At 56.8% G+C, this 14,318-nt stretch overlaps 1 protein-coding gene across 19 annotated transcripts in view; it reads right to left on the bottom strand.

Moving 5' to 3' along the window:
• IGSF9B (immunoglobulin superfamily member 9B) overlaps positions 1 to 14,318 on the bottom strand; it is a 45,219-nt gene that overhangs the window by 7,688 nt on the left and 23,213 nt on the right. For 16 of the 19 annotated variants that reach the window (XM_063355045.1, XM_063355048.1, XM_063355049.1 and 13 more), the window contains 6 exons: positions 13,422 to 13,597; positions 12,550 to 12,776; positions 12,303 to 12,387; positions 10,854 to 11,015; positions 10,102 to 10,147; positions 7,117 to 8,742 (listed from right to left, as the gene is read on the bottom strand). In XM_063355045.1, coding sequence (XP_063211115.1) covers positions 7,117 to 8,742; positions 10,102 to 10,147; positions 10,854 to 11,015; positions 12,303 to 12,387; positions 12,550 to 12,776; positions 13,422 to 13,597 — 2,322 coding nt within the window. Of the gene's footprint in view, positions 1 to 2,781; positions 2,844 to 5,508; positions 5,555 to 6,381; positions 6,708 to 7,116; positions 8,743 to 10,101; positions 10,148 to 10,853; positions 11,016 to 12,302; positions 12,388 to 12,549; positions 12,777 to 13,421; positions 13,598 to 14,318 lie in introns of all 19 variants that reach the window. The other 3 variants (XM_063355052.1, XM_063355053.1, XM_063355050.1) reach the window with 3 other exon arrangements.

Genomic DNA, 14,318 nt, shown 5'->3' with positions numbered 1-14,318 from the left:
TTCTGCTCTCACAGCTCGGTCACCGGAGGTCAGCGACTGAACTTTTTCAAACCAGCCACGCAGAGGACAGCGCTGATGGCAACTCCTGCATCTTCAGGCATCCGTGGCTGGGGCAGGGATCAGCAAACCCCGCAAGCCGCAGGCTCTTCACAAGGCAGCAGGACAGGCGGGTAGAAGAGTCGCCTCGACGGACTGCAAGGAGGCGGCATCAGTGCATTCAGACTCCTGCTTTGGCACCAAAAAGCCGTGGCCGAACTCATCCACCTCATTCCCGGTCTGTCAGTGAGGCGCGACCCATCCGGCATTGCAAAAACGCTGCCGGTGGGAGCAGCGAGGAATAAGTGAGGACAAGGGCTCAGCACAGAGCCCCAGCGCACCCGGGCTGCGGCACAAGAGCACGTCCACCTACGGTGAGTTCGGAGCTTCTCGTCTCCCTTGGGTTTCACACGGAGCCTATCCGCCACTGAAGACACCCTACAGCCTTTCCTCTGCGAGTCCCCATGCGTGCCACCGCTGTGGAGAGCATGGCGTGACAGCAACGCTTTGCATCTGAGATCCCAAGTGGCTGCCGCAGCGGTGATACTTCAGCTGGAGTGGCACAGGGGAAGAGCTCCCAAGGGATTTTTCCCCCTCCTTGGGGAGCAGGAGGAGTTGTTTTTGAAGACGTGTGCGATTGCAAAGGTTCTCAGTTCTGCTAGCAGCATTGGAGAGCACCAAGAAAAGTGCAGTGTGAACTGATGAAGCAGCTGGGGCACAGCAGATGCAACAGAAGCCCAGACACTGGGTATAGAAAAGCTCCTTTTCATGTTTCCCATTGCAACAGAGACATCAAGGCGTTGATGCTCCTGGAGAGCCTCTGATCCTGCTCCCAGCAGAGCAGCACATCAGCCGAAGACGAAGCAACTCATTAGACAAGCTGGTAGTTCTGCTGGCTGGATCCAAGCGAGAGCTCTCCCTCATAGGAAAGATGACGTTTACAAGCCCGTATAGCTTCAGTGCTCAAACGCCTTCTTTCCAAATGCAACCAGTCTCTTGTGAGAGATGCTGCGAGCGGTGGCTCCGAGCTCTGTTGGGACACTACCCGCTGAGCTGCACCAACGCCAACAGCCGCTGGGCTGCGTAAGACCAGAGTGACCTAAAGGGCCAACGACAGCATGGCACTTCCCTGCAGTAATTCCTGCTTGAATGGTCAATAGCAGGCTTTTCCCATTTATAGCCACCATTCTATGATTCGCACAACAGCTACATTCATGCACGTACTTGGCTCAACTGTTCCAGCCCCAAGTCCATCTCCCATGGAGCCGACGTGTGCCAAGCCCTGGATGCTGGCAAGCTTGACCATCCTGTCACCGTCCTGCCTTCTACCTCCTGTTCCCACCACCCGGACAACTCTGCTAATATTATGAAAGCTCAACTTGTAGGAGGCTCTTGCTCTTTCCATTCTTTTTTTTCCTTCTAAGAAGATGCTACTGTGGCATGTTGACAAAATCAGACAGATTTACGCAAGGGATTATGAGGAAATTGCCTGAAGCTCATTTCCACTAGTTCTCCATAATTGGACTCGTATTTATACACACAAGCATAAACAGCCAGCGCACTGAACCCATGTGTCACCATAAATACTGTCTGACCTCTGGCAAGGAAGGGATACAGAGGAGGACGAAGCGATGCTACTCATCAGCCAAATTTTATCTGCTCTACCCACCCTTCATTTCTTCAAAGGACTCCAATTCTTTCAAATTAATTTTCATTTTAAGCTCAGCCAAAAGCTTCTTCCTGCCCCCAGAGTTAGCATTTTGGGCAGCTGCCCATGCACAAGAGATATCTTGAACACCAACAGACGAGAGGTTCAGGGAGGCGGATGAACAATTTCTAGAGACTTCTGTGCAGAGCCAAGCAAAGAAGCACACATGAATTCCTGAAGCAAGCCTTCCGCGAGGGGCCAAAACACCCGGAGCAGCAGTTTTCCTCAAGTCTTCAAAGGACGATCCTTCTGAACGAGCAAGGGTCTGAACTGCGTGGACAGAGAGGTTCTGGAGAGGCTGCAAAAGTACTGAGGGACCTCAGCGAGTGCCAGGACAGGAGGCGGTAGCTAGGGGAGAAGAGCTATCCAACCCAACACACATCTCAGCTGCTCTTCTTCAAACGTCCTTCCACATACGAAGCGAAGATGCAAGGGAAAAGGCCCGTGAAAGGATTACCAACCTCTTTCCACCCAAAAGTGGAAACCCATATAGAGGAAGCATCCAGGAGATTCAAGGGCACAATACATGTATTTCACCTCATGGAGGTCTCAACACATGTTCCCTGCCTCTTCCTCTCCTTGAGTCAAGACAGTGACACCCAGGAATAGTTTAGACATGTTAGAGCATCCACTTGGACCAGTTAGAGCATCCGCTTGGACCAGAGCCCACCATGTCTCAGCCACCACGTTCTTCAACCCTTCCCTCCTCCTCAGACGAAGAGCTCAATTCGCCTACGCAAGGCTCCATCTCAAGCTCAAGTCCTGTGCGATCCCATGAGACGCCCTGCAAGTCGGAATTCCCCCTCTGCTCCGAGGCAGCGCTGGCTGCTGCCTCCATCCTGGGATGCCATCGTGCATCGCTTGAGATCCTTCAGTGCCAGAGGTGCTAGAGAAACACAGCGGTGACGGCCCCTTGCCCCGGAGCTGCTGCTGCTGCTGCCAAGGCACCGCAATGAGGGAGGAAGGGGGTTGGTCACAGCGGGGGTCACACCGGAGAAGGGGGTCCCTTCTACAGGTCTGCAGACACCACAACTCACCTACACAACGGACTTCACCATGCTGACGGGGGAGGAAAGAGGGTGAGGGAAAAGGGGCCGGACTGGAGAGGAAGAGGGGAGATACAGTCATGGGGAAGGGGGGGGAAGAGAGGAAGATAAATGAAAAACAGGAGTGAGAAAAATATATAAGTAAATTAAAGAGACTGAAAAGAAAAAAATAATAATAATTAAGAAAGAAAAGAAAAACGCACTCAGACAAGCGGACTCACAACTTCTCCAAGCGGGAGGAGGCATGAAACACATGCAGAGGATCAGCACATGGACAGTCTTTAAAGGGGAACCTGTTTTCTTTCAAGCGGGGAGCGAGGGGTGCTCCTCCTCCCGCACGCCTGGCGCCGACGTCCCTTCATCACTCAACGCTACGCTGCGGCCAAGCCCCCGAGCCCCCGGCATCGCCAGCCCTGTCCCAGCAAAGCGTGGGGGCCATGGGGGGCCACCTGGGACAGGTTGTGGTGCCGAGGGGCGTGGGGGCTCGGTGCCTTGTCTGTGGTTTTTGGGTTTCCCTCTGCAGGGAGACGACAGCCCCCTCTTCCCCATGAGGAGATGCATCACTGTGTGCTGCATCCAAAGAGAAGACGATGGGAAAACTGCTCGTGCCGACTCAGTTCCGGCATTATTTAACCCTGCCCATTGGTAAAAACCACCTCATCTTCACCCAGAGAAAGCCACCGTGCTGCAGCCGCCACCGAGCTGGCAAACTGCCTCTCCCTCTTCTCTTCTCGGCTTTTATTACTGCAGTACAGAAGTCTGGCTGGTCTGGTATCAAATCCCAGCGCTCCACACGCACTGACAATTTTATGACCCCAAATCATCAAGAAATTACTTGGCTGGGCTCTTTACAGGATTCCTCGCTTATTAAAGTGAGATTTATTCTTCTGGCTTCCCTTTTTTGGGGATAATGACTCTGGAGTCGCTCACGCGACATCTCGGAGTTGGATGCATGGCTGTTCCCTGCTGGGAACTGTGATCCTGCTCCTGAATCCCTATCAGCCCGCAGCACCCAACACCAGAGACAGCCTGTATCTGTGCAAGAGCCCCATGGAACTCCAACATGAGCCTGGACCCACCTCTGCTGTGCTAAAGCCAGGTTCACTCGTGTCCCTAACACTCCTGAAACAGGGAAGCACCAGGGAAAATGAATAGAGCAAACGGCCACGTCCTCGCTGAGGGGTTCCCCATTTCTTGAGGCATCTGGCGCAGCCCAGATCTCACCAAAGCTTGGTGCCAGCTTTGCTGCTCATGGGACACCCTACTCTGGGATCAACAGGGGAAAAGAGAAGAAGGTGGCCAAGCGCTTAAGAGCTTTGGAGGCTGCAAGGCTTGAACTGGAGGGGTTTTGCCATGCCAAGAGGATGGCTCCTCTGTGGAGCACAGATCCTGTACCTGCTCCCATTGCCAACACTCAACACTCCTTCCTCCCCTCTCCTGCTCTCCCCACCCCAGGACAACCCTTCAAATCAGCTAGAGGAATTCCCCTCTCCTGGAAACATCTACCTGATTTCTCTAGGCATCTCATCTCCTTCTCGTGAGGCTCTTTTCCAGTCCAACAAGACTCCTCAGGCTGTTAGGAGAGAGTTGACCAGGACCTTGACTCTTCTCATCCAAGGCAGCAAAGCTTAAATTTTTTTAAGACTTGTTCTAAGGAAGCTTGGACATGGCCCATATCCCACCTCTCCTTTCATAACCAGCCTGGTCACGTGTTCCCAATCCTTGGGGTCAGGAATGACTATTATCCCATCTGACTTTAGCAGTCTTAGTGACATTCTCTGCCTCTAAGGTCTAAGAGACATCCCCCGATTACTCCATCCCAGTTCCAGGGATGCCCACGGCCATCTAGGAAACCGACCCCATGAAGGCAGCTCAAGAAGTATTTTCTTGGGAGAGTCTTTCAAGATCTGCTTAGGGCTGTTTAATTACAGCTGGGTCAGAAGTCATAAAGATTCTCCAAGGAGCATTTCAGAGAGGGAGGGCTTTTAGTATGACTACGCTTGTGACAGGAACAATAAAACACCTCACTGGCAGCCTGAAACCCTAGTTACGCTGCGGCCAACCATACAGTCCATCTTGAAACAAAGACTTCTCCCATTTTCCATGATTGAGGAGACTTGGAAAAAGAAAACAGGTCCAGGTACTGATGGGAACAAAATTCTCCATGTCCTGGACTGCATCCAGAGAATGATTTTTGGAGCCCCACTCCAAGAACACTGCCTGCAGCTGGTTGCTCCAGATGTAGCTCTTTTACCTGACTCCAGGGGATGACCATGAGTTCCTCCTGGTTTGGATCATCCTGGACAACCCCACCTCAACACGCACCTCCCTAACACTGCACAACCCTCACGCCAACGCAAGCCCTGCCAGAGCCAAGGGTGCCATGTATCGCCATCCTCCAAGAAAGGCTGGCCACAGGGAGACAGCAGTTTGGCTCATCCCAAACCCCAACACGAAGACACGGTTGCCACCACCATGCTCTCCAGCCCCACCGCCTCCCCAAAGGCAGGGGAGCAGCAACGTGCTGCTGGGAGGGGAAACCCAAAAGCCACAGAGCCTGTGCGTCCAGAGGTGTTTCCTAGTGTTTTCGGATTCCTTATTCCCCTTTAAAGGAAGAGATGGTATTGGAAAAGCCCCTTCCGTGTCCCCTCTCATGCCCCGCTCCCGGCCACCCTCCACAGCACCCACACCATCCTTTCGGACATGGATCACCCTTACCTATTGAGCTGAGGAGAAGCTTGTCTCGACAACACTGCCCAGATAGCTGAGATTAATCAAAAACAAAGCAGTTATCAACACCCGCAAGGAGCCGAGCTCCGCAACACATCAGCACGTCAACAACTCCAAAGGAAAAGGAGGGAAAGAAACCAAACCGAAACACAAACGAAACGAGGCTGGAGAAGAAAGGGGGAAAGAAACAGAAGAGAAAGGAAAAGAAGAAACGAAAACAATAATCAACAAAGCGAATGGATACACTGCGTAAAAGCACGGACAACAGTGCTGCTCTAACACGGATCTGTCCTGGAGCTGGGTCTCCTTGGGGTGCCCTGGCTAGGAGACGTGGACCTACGTCTACATGCTTAAACTGCATCGCTCCGTAGCTGTGTTTTCCAGAGGCACACGGAAGTCGTTTGAGGCTCGTTCAGCTCCTCTCCCTCCCCATCCTCTCCCCTGAGCCCTCCTTCCATCCCCCCTTCCACACCCCAGCCGTGCCGGAGGGGTTTTCTAAGGCCATAACGCTTCCAGGTACCAGAGGGCGGGAGTGAAATGCGGAGGGCGCTGCGGGGTGAAACGCTGCCTCCCCCCTCCCCAAAACGCACACCTCTTCTCCGTACGCCTCCGACCGCGCCGGCTCCGCGGGGCTGGGCACATCCGGCCCCCCAACTCCTCTCTGCCGCAAGCCGGAGGGTAGGGGGTGATGTGGTTCAACCCCGCCAGACAACAAGCCAAAAATGAAGCGAGACGAAAGGATGGGACGAAAGCACGGCTACGGGGTCTAAGGTGCTGTGAAAGACGGAGGGAAAGAGGAGAAATACAGAGAGAAAGATAGAGAAAGAGAGAGACGCTTTTTGCCTGGAGCAACCCTGGTACCTGGAAAACCAGCCGCTACTGTCTAGTGCAGCCACATCCCTCTTTAGGGCAGGATCTGAGCGTGCCGGCAGCCTCCCGATCTCCGCTGGGGTTAGTTTATTTTTATTTTTCCTCCTCTCCTGACATGCTGCTGGTGTGGCTAAGTCCTTGATCTCTCCCTGCCCGCGTCCTGGGGCTGCAGCATCCCTTTTGCAGGTGGGGTGGTGACCGTGATAGCTGTTTCTGTCATGCATTAAAGCTCTCTAGACTCCGCGGGAAGGAAGAGGAGGAAGACAGAGGCGCGGCGGCGGCGGCCCTAACGTTCGAAGAAAGCCAAGAGCCAGCAGCTAGAAGAGGAAACAACCGCCAGTGACACCAGGACAACTTACCTACGTGAGCCGGGAGCCAGGTTCTTTGCCTGGTAGACGGCCCGTAGCCCCCAAGTCACGGCGCTCCCAAATTCGCGAGGGAGCAGCCGGGGAGGAGGCAAGCACGCCGCCGGCACCGGGAAGGTTGCCTGCCTAAAAACCCAGCTCTCTCTCGGGCAGCGGCCATGCAACCCGCGGCACCAGCCTCTTCCTAGCAAAGCCCGCGGGACGCTGTCTCCAAAAGGGATGCTGCAGCGCGCCCAGAGAGACCCTACGAGTTGGGATGGCGATGGCGGGGAGGGAGTCAGAGGGAGCGGGTGAGGCAGGGTGGGGGAAGCCGGGAAGGGGCCGGGGGCTGGGGGGGTCACCACGGGGCTCAAGCACTTACCCCGTGGCGGCTACCGTGGTGGATGTCGGTTCCGGTTGGAGAATCTCCTCGCCAGCCCTCCTCGGAGAAGGGATGTCTCCGAAAACATCCATGGTGTCCACGGGCAGGGAGGAGCCCTGGGAGCCGGAGTAGCCGGTGGCCACGGAGGCGAAGGCGGTGGTCGGTCGGTAGCTGGGGCTGCCTCCCCGGCTGCTCGGCGCCGGGGATCCTGTGGACGGTGTGGACTTGCGGGAGAAGCTGACCGCTGCCGGGGGCTGCAGGGTGATTTCCGACACCTCCGCTTGCTGGATGAGGCCCGGCCGGGGCCGGGCGCGGGCGGTCAGCTCCGGGGAGCTGTTGCGGGAGCTGAGGGGGCTTTGGGTCAGAGGAGAAAGCCTCGAAGGTTGTAGCACCACCTGATGTAAACTGGGCTCAGCCCTCCTGACCTGCCGAGGGCTGGGCCGAGGTCGGGGTTGGGGCTCGTACCACCTGGTGTCCAGGCTGAATGTGCTTGTGCCGCTGGGGCCGACGGGCTCGGACGGTTCGTGGTAAGGCAACACGGGTATGCCCATACCTTGGCTGGTATGTCTTAGCTGCCCTTGACATCCCATGGGTTGCATAGGTTTGTCCTGCCACTTGGTGGTGGTGGGCACAGAGGGTTGGCCCCTGCCGGGTGACTTGCCGGTCCAGCTCTTTGGTGCCTCCAGGGGCAGGATGCCCGGGTAGGACGCGGGGACCACCTGGAGGGAGGAGGGAGGTGGCCCCCGAGGAAGGCAGCCGGTGGGCTGGGAGCCATCGGCCGCCTCGCAGGACTGGAGCTGGTGGGGGAACGGCGCGGGGGCCGGCTCCAGGCCGCCGAAGGGGAACTCGGCCCTGCCCCAGGACTCGGGGGACCGGCCCCCCGTGGGGGTCTGGGCCAGGGGCAACGTGCTGTTGGAGGCGTTCTCCCCGTTCTCCTCGGGGATGGTGGGGTGTCCGAAGGGCCCCTCGGGGGGCAGCGGTGGGGAGGACATGACTGAGCTCAGCGGGCTGACTTCTGGCATGTAGAAGGGCGGCGGGTCCACCTCCCCGGGGCTGCTGCTGCTGAGGTAACCGTAAAACTGGTGGTGGAAAGCCCGGGGGGCCGGCGGGCGGGCCTGGCCGGTGGCCTGCAGGGCGCCGGGACCCTCCAGCGCCCGGTGGAACCGGGGGCTGTATGCTGGTGGCTGAAGGTAGGACTCCTGGCTGGAGGAGAGAGGGGTGAGCTGGGCTTTCAGGGCGGTGACGGAAGCGGGGACGACGGGGTCATCGTTCTCCTCGTCCGACTGCCTGAACTCGGGGTACATGTCCGTCTCCTCCACGAAGGGGAAGCCCTCGATCCGCCGTGTCTTCAGGGAGGGCTCCATCTCCGCCGGGTCCATGACAAAGCGGCCGTCCGGCCCGCGGCTGATGAGCTCGATGGGGGTGGTGGCCTCGGCTTCGGCCTCTGCCTTGGAGACGCTGTACTTCTTGCTGCTGATGGCTCGCTTGGTCTTCTTGTAAAGGGAGAGCTCCTTCTCCTTGGTGGGACTCAGCATCCGCTTGGCCTGTGGGCCCTGGTCATCAGAGGACTCCGAGGGGGGACGGAGCGTGCGGATGCTCTCGGGACTCACCTTGCCGGAAGACAACCTGGACCACAGGGGAGAAAAACCGAGAGAGGGGACGGTCACCCGGAGGGGAAAGAAGGTCTTCTCGCCCTGAAGAACAGCCAGCGAGATCCAGCAAACAAAATCCTACAAGCTCTCAAAAGAGGAACTGCTGGGAGAGATTTACGGGTGCTAACCAGGATGGCAGAGTCTTGCCCAGCCACGGCACAAGCCAGAGGACCGCCAGCAGCGTACATCATCCCAGCTCCTCAGGAGCAGAGCTCAGCACTCTCAGCATCCCCTACAGGGCAGGCAGCTCACGCCAAGCCCTTGCAACAAATTCCACCAACGCCTCGCAACAAGCTCCGCAGCCCCAGCAGAACCAAAGACAGATCCAGAGCTCACTTCCAACTCCTTCAAAGGTTTCCTCATTCACTTGAGCTATCCATGCCCGGGAAAGCACCCAAGAGGAGGGACATCAGGCAAACGTCCCCTCCCGCAGAACTCAGCATCTCACTTGGAGATGCTGATGGATCGCTTCAACTTTTTGCCCGCATTCTCAACACTCAAACTTAAGGCTGAGAGCCTCAAAAGGCAGACCGCATCAGAACAGGTCACTCATCCCTATCCAGAAAGCCTCGGACAAACAGGATTGAAAGGCAAAAGGTAGCAGATCCAACAGAGACAGTGGAGGCATGGTTACTTCAGCGCAGTGGATGAAACAAAAAAAAGCAAGATTAAGACCCAACAGCACTGGGACATTTTGCAACGGTCCAGGAGCCAAAGCATGAGGCGTCCACATCTCAGACTCTCGCACTCATATTGGGAAGATGCTCCCACTGCTAATCAGCAGCTATACACGCTTTTGATGGGCTCTGCAAGGAGCTGTGGCTACTGCAGCACCACGATCCACCACCTTTGGGCATGTGTGGAAAGAGGCTTCAGCGGGCCACTCTTCATGGGAAAAGAAAAGATACAGGTGTAAGATTCTCTGAATTTCCCAAGAAAAACAAGAGCCAGCAGAGAATGGCTCAAAAACTACACCGAGCTTGCACGAAGGACTCCGTACGCAGCAGGCTAGCCCTTCTCCTAAGGAGCCCCTTCAAGCTGGGTGTGTCATTGAGTTCCACCAGTCAACTCCAGCTTCGGTCAATGTCCGTAGATCCAACGGGGTCCTTTCTTAGCTTAAAGTTTGCTGCGTTTGTCCCTGCTGCTTTCTGCTCCAAAACCTGTTTCTCCCTTCTGAACCATCGTGTTCCCACAAGTTCAGGGAACACCCGAAACAACTCGTCAGAAGCAACCAAACAAGGTCAGACATTTCCATTTGAGCCTTGCAACAACTGTAGGAAGGAGGCACCTTGAAGGCCCACAGCCTGGTACCGCATCCAAGACAGATACTTACGGGGACTCCAAACTCTTCCTGCAGTGTGTTATCGAGAGAGGAGGGTCTGGAAGAGAATAAAAAGGGGAAAGAAGAGAGAACGCTAAGGAGGCGCAACATGACAGAGACAAGACAAACTCAACATCAAGACAACAAAAGACACTCAACAAGAGGCCGAGGTTTCATTGCTCCAGTGCTTTAATGGTTGCTGACAACAAACAGCTCCCGTCACAGGGTCCTGCTGCCGCAGTCTCACAGGCTAGAGGAGAAGGAGCCGATTCCCCTGCCCTCTGCAGCTCCCCAGCCACAGCCCCAGCTTTCGGGAAGCAGAGCGGCAGGGTCTCCTTTGCGGAGGTCTTCTCTAGCCTAGCGTGGCCATGGGGCACTGCCCGCTCCGGGCTGGGAGGAAGCTGCTGGAGAGCCCAGCTCCGGGGGGACCTCGAGGAGGTGAGCAGTGTGTCCCCCCCCCATCTCTGGCCCAGAGGACACCCCAGCCCTAAACCCCCAGCTCTAGGAGTTATCACCACGCGAGAGCGCTCCCTCGGAAATCCCAGGCTAGTTTCTCTGTCGCCTCTTCACCCACCCTGCCTCTCCCGCTCCCGACCACGGGCGCTTTCAGGCACAGCCGAGGGATGAAGTCAGGGTTTCACCTGAGGACGCGCACGGACGGAAGAAGAGACAGACAGGGAAGACGGTTACCACCACAACACAACCAGGGAGGAGAAATGAGGAGACAGGAGGGAGGAAGGAAGCAACACCAGGGAGGGGCTCACCTTTCTTGCGCTTGAGCTTGCGTTTGCGTTGCTTGTTGACGAAGCAGGCGGCGAGTGTGCTGAAGAGGATGGCAGCAGCCAGGAAGCAGATGGTGGCAACGATGCCAGCCAGCACCGGGCGGGCTAGACCCTCGTCCGTCAGGTCAGGCTGAGGGAATACGTCTGGGCAAAAAAAAAAAAAACCACAACAATTCGGTGTTATGCACACACCCCTGCCCACTGCCTCCCCCGGGGACCCACCACAGCGTGAAGGCAACTGGTACCAGCAACAATAATCTCTAAGTAAAGACCCTGCTTCCCACCCAGCCCACCCAGGGAGAGCAGTCAGCACCACCGCAGGCACTGCCAAGGGATTTAGTGACCTTGCACCAGATAAACCTTTTTGCCTTGGCTGATGGACACCCAGGGAAGAAGCCTCTATGCCCCTCAAATCCACATTTATGTGGATAAATGCAACTGCACCAAACCTACAGTTGTCTCCTGGCCAAATCACCTGCTGCAGCATCTCAAGGTATTTTACCCTGTTTGTCAGTGCTTCATTTCAGCTTTTCAATGAAAACTGGGCTCCGAACCCTCATGGCACCCCTTTGCTAACTGCGAGGCGCATCCCAACAAGCAGCAGACCTCAGCTGCGGCCACCTGGGGCTGCAAACCCTGCACGCACCAGCAGGTCCTGCCGGGACCAGCAGCTTTCGGCCTGGGAGTGCAGCCGCCGGGGGCCAGGGCGCACGCGAGCGCTGCCAAAGCGCATCAGAAAAATCCTGCGAGAGGAGGAAGGGCAGGCGAGCAGGCAGGCTGCAGCAGGCAGGCTCTCTGCACAGCACCGGCACCACTTGGGGGCAGAGAGAGACCACGGCATTCCTGCGCGCAGCAGAGCTGGGTGGCTCCTTGGTTTTTCCACGAGAGCCATAAAAGCAGGGTTTGCCGCATCCCCTCCTGCTGCCCTTGCCTTCCCCGTCGCAATCATGTGCCCTCAGCTATCCCTTGCTCAAGGAGCATCCTCCGAGCTGGACCGGGATGCAGGGTACATGCAGAAGCTGCAGCGTGTTGCAGTCTCCTGTTGCAAAGCTTTCCCCCCCCACATCCTCGGACTCCGCACTGCAGTGCTACATTTCCCTCTCTGCACCTTTCATTCCCATTTCCAGGCTCTGCAGTGCCTGGTCGGAGCTTTGTTCCCTGGGCACCCCGCAGAGCCGAGATGTGCTGCCACTCTGCACCAGCGGACGCCCGACAACACCGTGCTCCACGGGAAGGACTAAACGGGGGCGGCTTGTCCTCACCACTGCTCCGTTTGCATTCAGGATGTGGCACGGGGCCAGCAGCGTGCCCGGGACACTGATCCTAACCATCAGCCCAGCTCACAGCCTGAGCAGCTCAGGCAGAAGCCCAAAACCAGCCTGTCCAGAGATGCTCCCACAGCTGGGGGCAGAAGAAGGAGCCACCCCTTACCTGTACTGGACACGCCAGCAACGTTGCTGGGTTCACTGATGAGATCCTGCATGACCGCCAGGACCCGGAACTCGTACCAGGTGTCCTGAAACACCAAGCGCATCCGTCAGGTCCCCCACCGCAGCCTCCAACCTTGCCCAGCTCCTTGAAGACCCCAGCACGGGGACTGAGCCACCCCAAAAGCTTCCCCAGAGCTGCAACACCACGCTGCAACACCAGAGGTACAATGTGGGCAGCCTCTGCTTACCTGGGACAAGTCCTTGGCAAAAAACTCGCTCTCGGTCCCCGGGATGCCATCGTCCAAGATCTCCCACCTCTCCGCGACGCGGAACTCCATGATGTAGCGGTCGATGGGGAAGCTGTGGTTAGCGGGAGGAAGCCATGACAAGAGGACGCCTTGCTGTGTCCGGTTGGCTGTTAGGCACCTCGGTGGGGTAACCAACACCAGAGGCTCTGGAGTTGTTACAGGGAATGCTGGAGACAGAGCAGACGGCACAGGGACACCTTTGAGACGGGGCAAGGGGAAGCGCAGAGGATGCTCTCTCCACTGTGGTTGATGGACCACCATGGCAGTGGCAGGTCCCACCTTCCAGGAGTTTAGGGCACATCTTGGGGGTGAGCTCTCTTATCTCAGAGATACAAAAGTGGCTTCCCAAAAAGCAGAGGACTAACAATGTAGTGACTCCAAGAAAAGAGGCGCAGCGACAGAAAAGCTCCTGCTTCCGCCCACTTCTGCCTGAGACAGCCCCAAGGCAGGTACGAGCAAGAGGCGCTTTGTGATAGCTCCCGCTCTGAGCCGCACGCAAGTGATTTTGTGCTCCATTAATACCTCCCTGCCCCCAGCTGAACTTAAGGAAGGTCTGAGAGGTGACTGGTACAGTACAGCTCTCCCACGCTGTCTCTTAGGGACAACCTTTCAGGAGCCTCATGCATCCAGAAAAATCTACAAGCTTCATCCAGGACCCTCCGCAAACCCTCTACGCAGCTGGGAACTAGTGCTGCTGCTCACCGTCTCCATCCCCAGCAGATAGGATACATGGACTAAGGAAAGGGCCACTTCTCCCCAGGGACCTCCTGAATCCCTTCCCTCTCCTCCCCTTGTGCCTGTGGAGGACCTACCTAGAGTGTTCACAGTGACCACCTCACTGAAGGAGCTGGTACCCAGCTTGTTTTGAGCCAAGACACTGAACTGGTATGCAGTCTCCGGTTCCAAGGTATCCACCAGTAGCCAACTGGAACCAGCTGGCACGGGGAGAGACAGCCAGTCGTGGGGGCCAAACTGGGCTCTCTTCATCCTGCCGAGAGAGAAGGGAGCATCCTCAGGAAAGGTGCCTTCGACCGGGGGGACAAAGAGGCAGCATTAACTTCTCGAGCAAAAATGGAGCTTTCCCGAGCGATGGTTTGGCTTGACAGCAGTGATATGTATGGACATGGGGCGGCCACTCACGTCCCACGAGATGGCTCGGAGACATGAGGACTGCCAGGCATGGGACACTGTCCCGCTGTGCCACGCCAGTACCCCCCAGCTCATATGGACATGGCCACCAGCCCTCCCCTCTGCTGTGCACCACCTGCACCCTCTGAGCAGGGTCAGGGACAAAAGCAGAACCAAGAGCCCTGCTCTGAGATTATCTCCATCAGATTCCCATGGCCAAAAGTAGAAGCTGGTGTGTTTTTAGTCCGGTGAGTGCTGCAAAGGGGACAGCTGGAGCAGAAGATGGGCCCTGTTCCCATTTACACCTCGACAGCTCCCGAGCCAGAGCCAAGTTCTCCCTCAGCTGTAGCCCTGTACATGCAATCCCACAAGAGACATTTAACTAAATCACCATTTTTGCCATATTTGCACAAGTCAGGGGCTGCCAGCACCACCCAGGGCGTAACTCGGGGTTCGCAGTGCGGCGGAGGCGCTTGCAAGGAGCGCGGGACACAGCCTTTCCTCAGGGGTCTACAATCCACAAACCCAGGGCAAAAAAAGCTCCCAGAGCCATCCCAGTGTGACCCCAGCACACATGAGCC

Source organism: Chroicocephalus ridibundus, chromosome 18 (genome assembly GCF_963924245.1).
Source record: "Chroicocephalus ridibundus chromosome 18, bChrRid1.1, whole genome shotgun sequence".
In the NCBI taxonomy this organism is placed as follows: Eukaryota; Metazoa; Chordata; class Aves; order Charadriiformes; family Laridae; genus Chroicocephalus; species Chroicocephalus ridibundus.
Note: the sequence above shows the minus strand (reverse complement) of the source record. Positions and strands in the feature narration are given on the sequence as shown.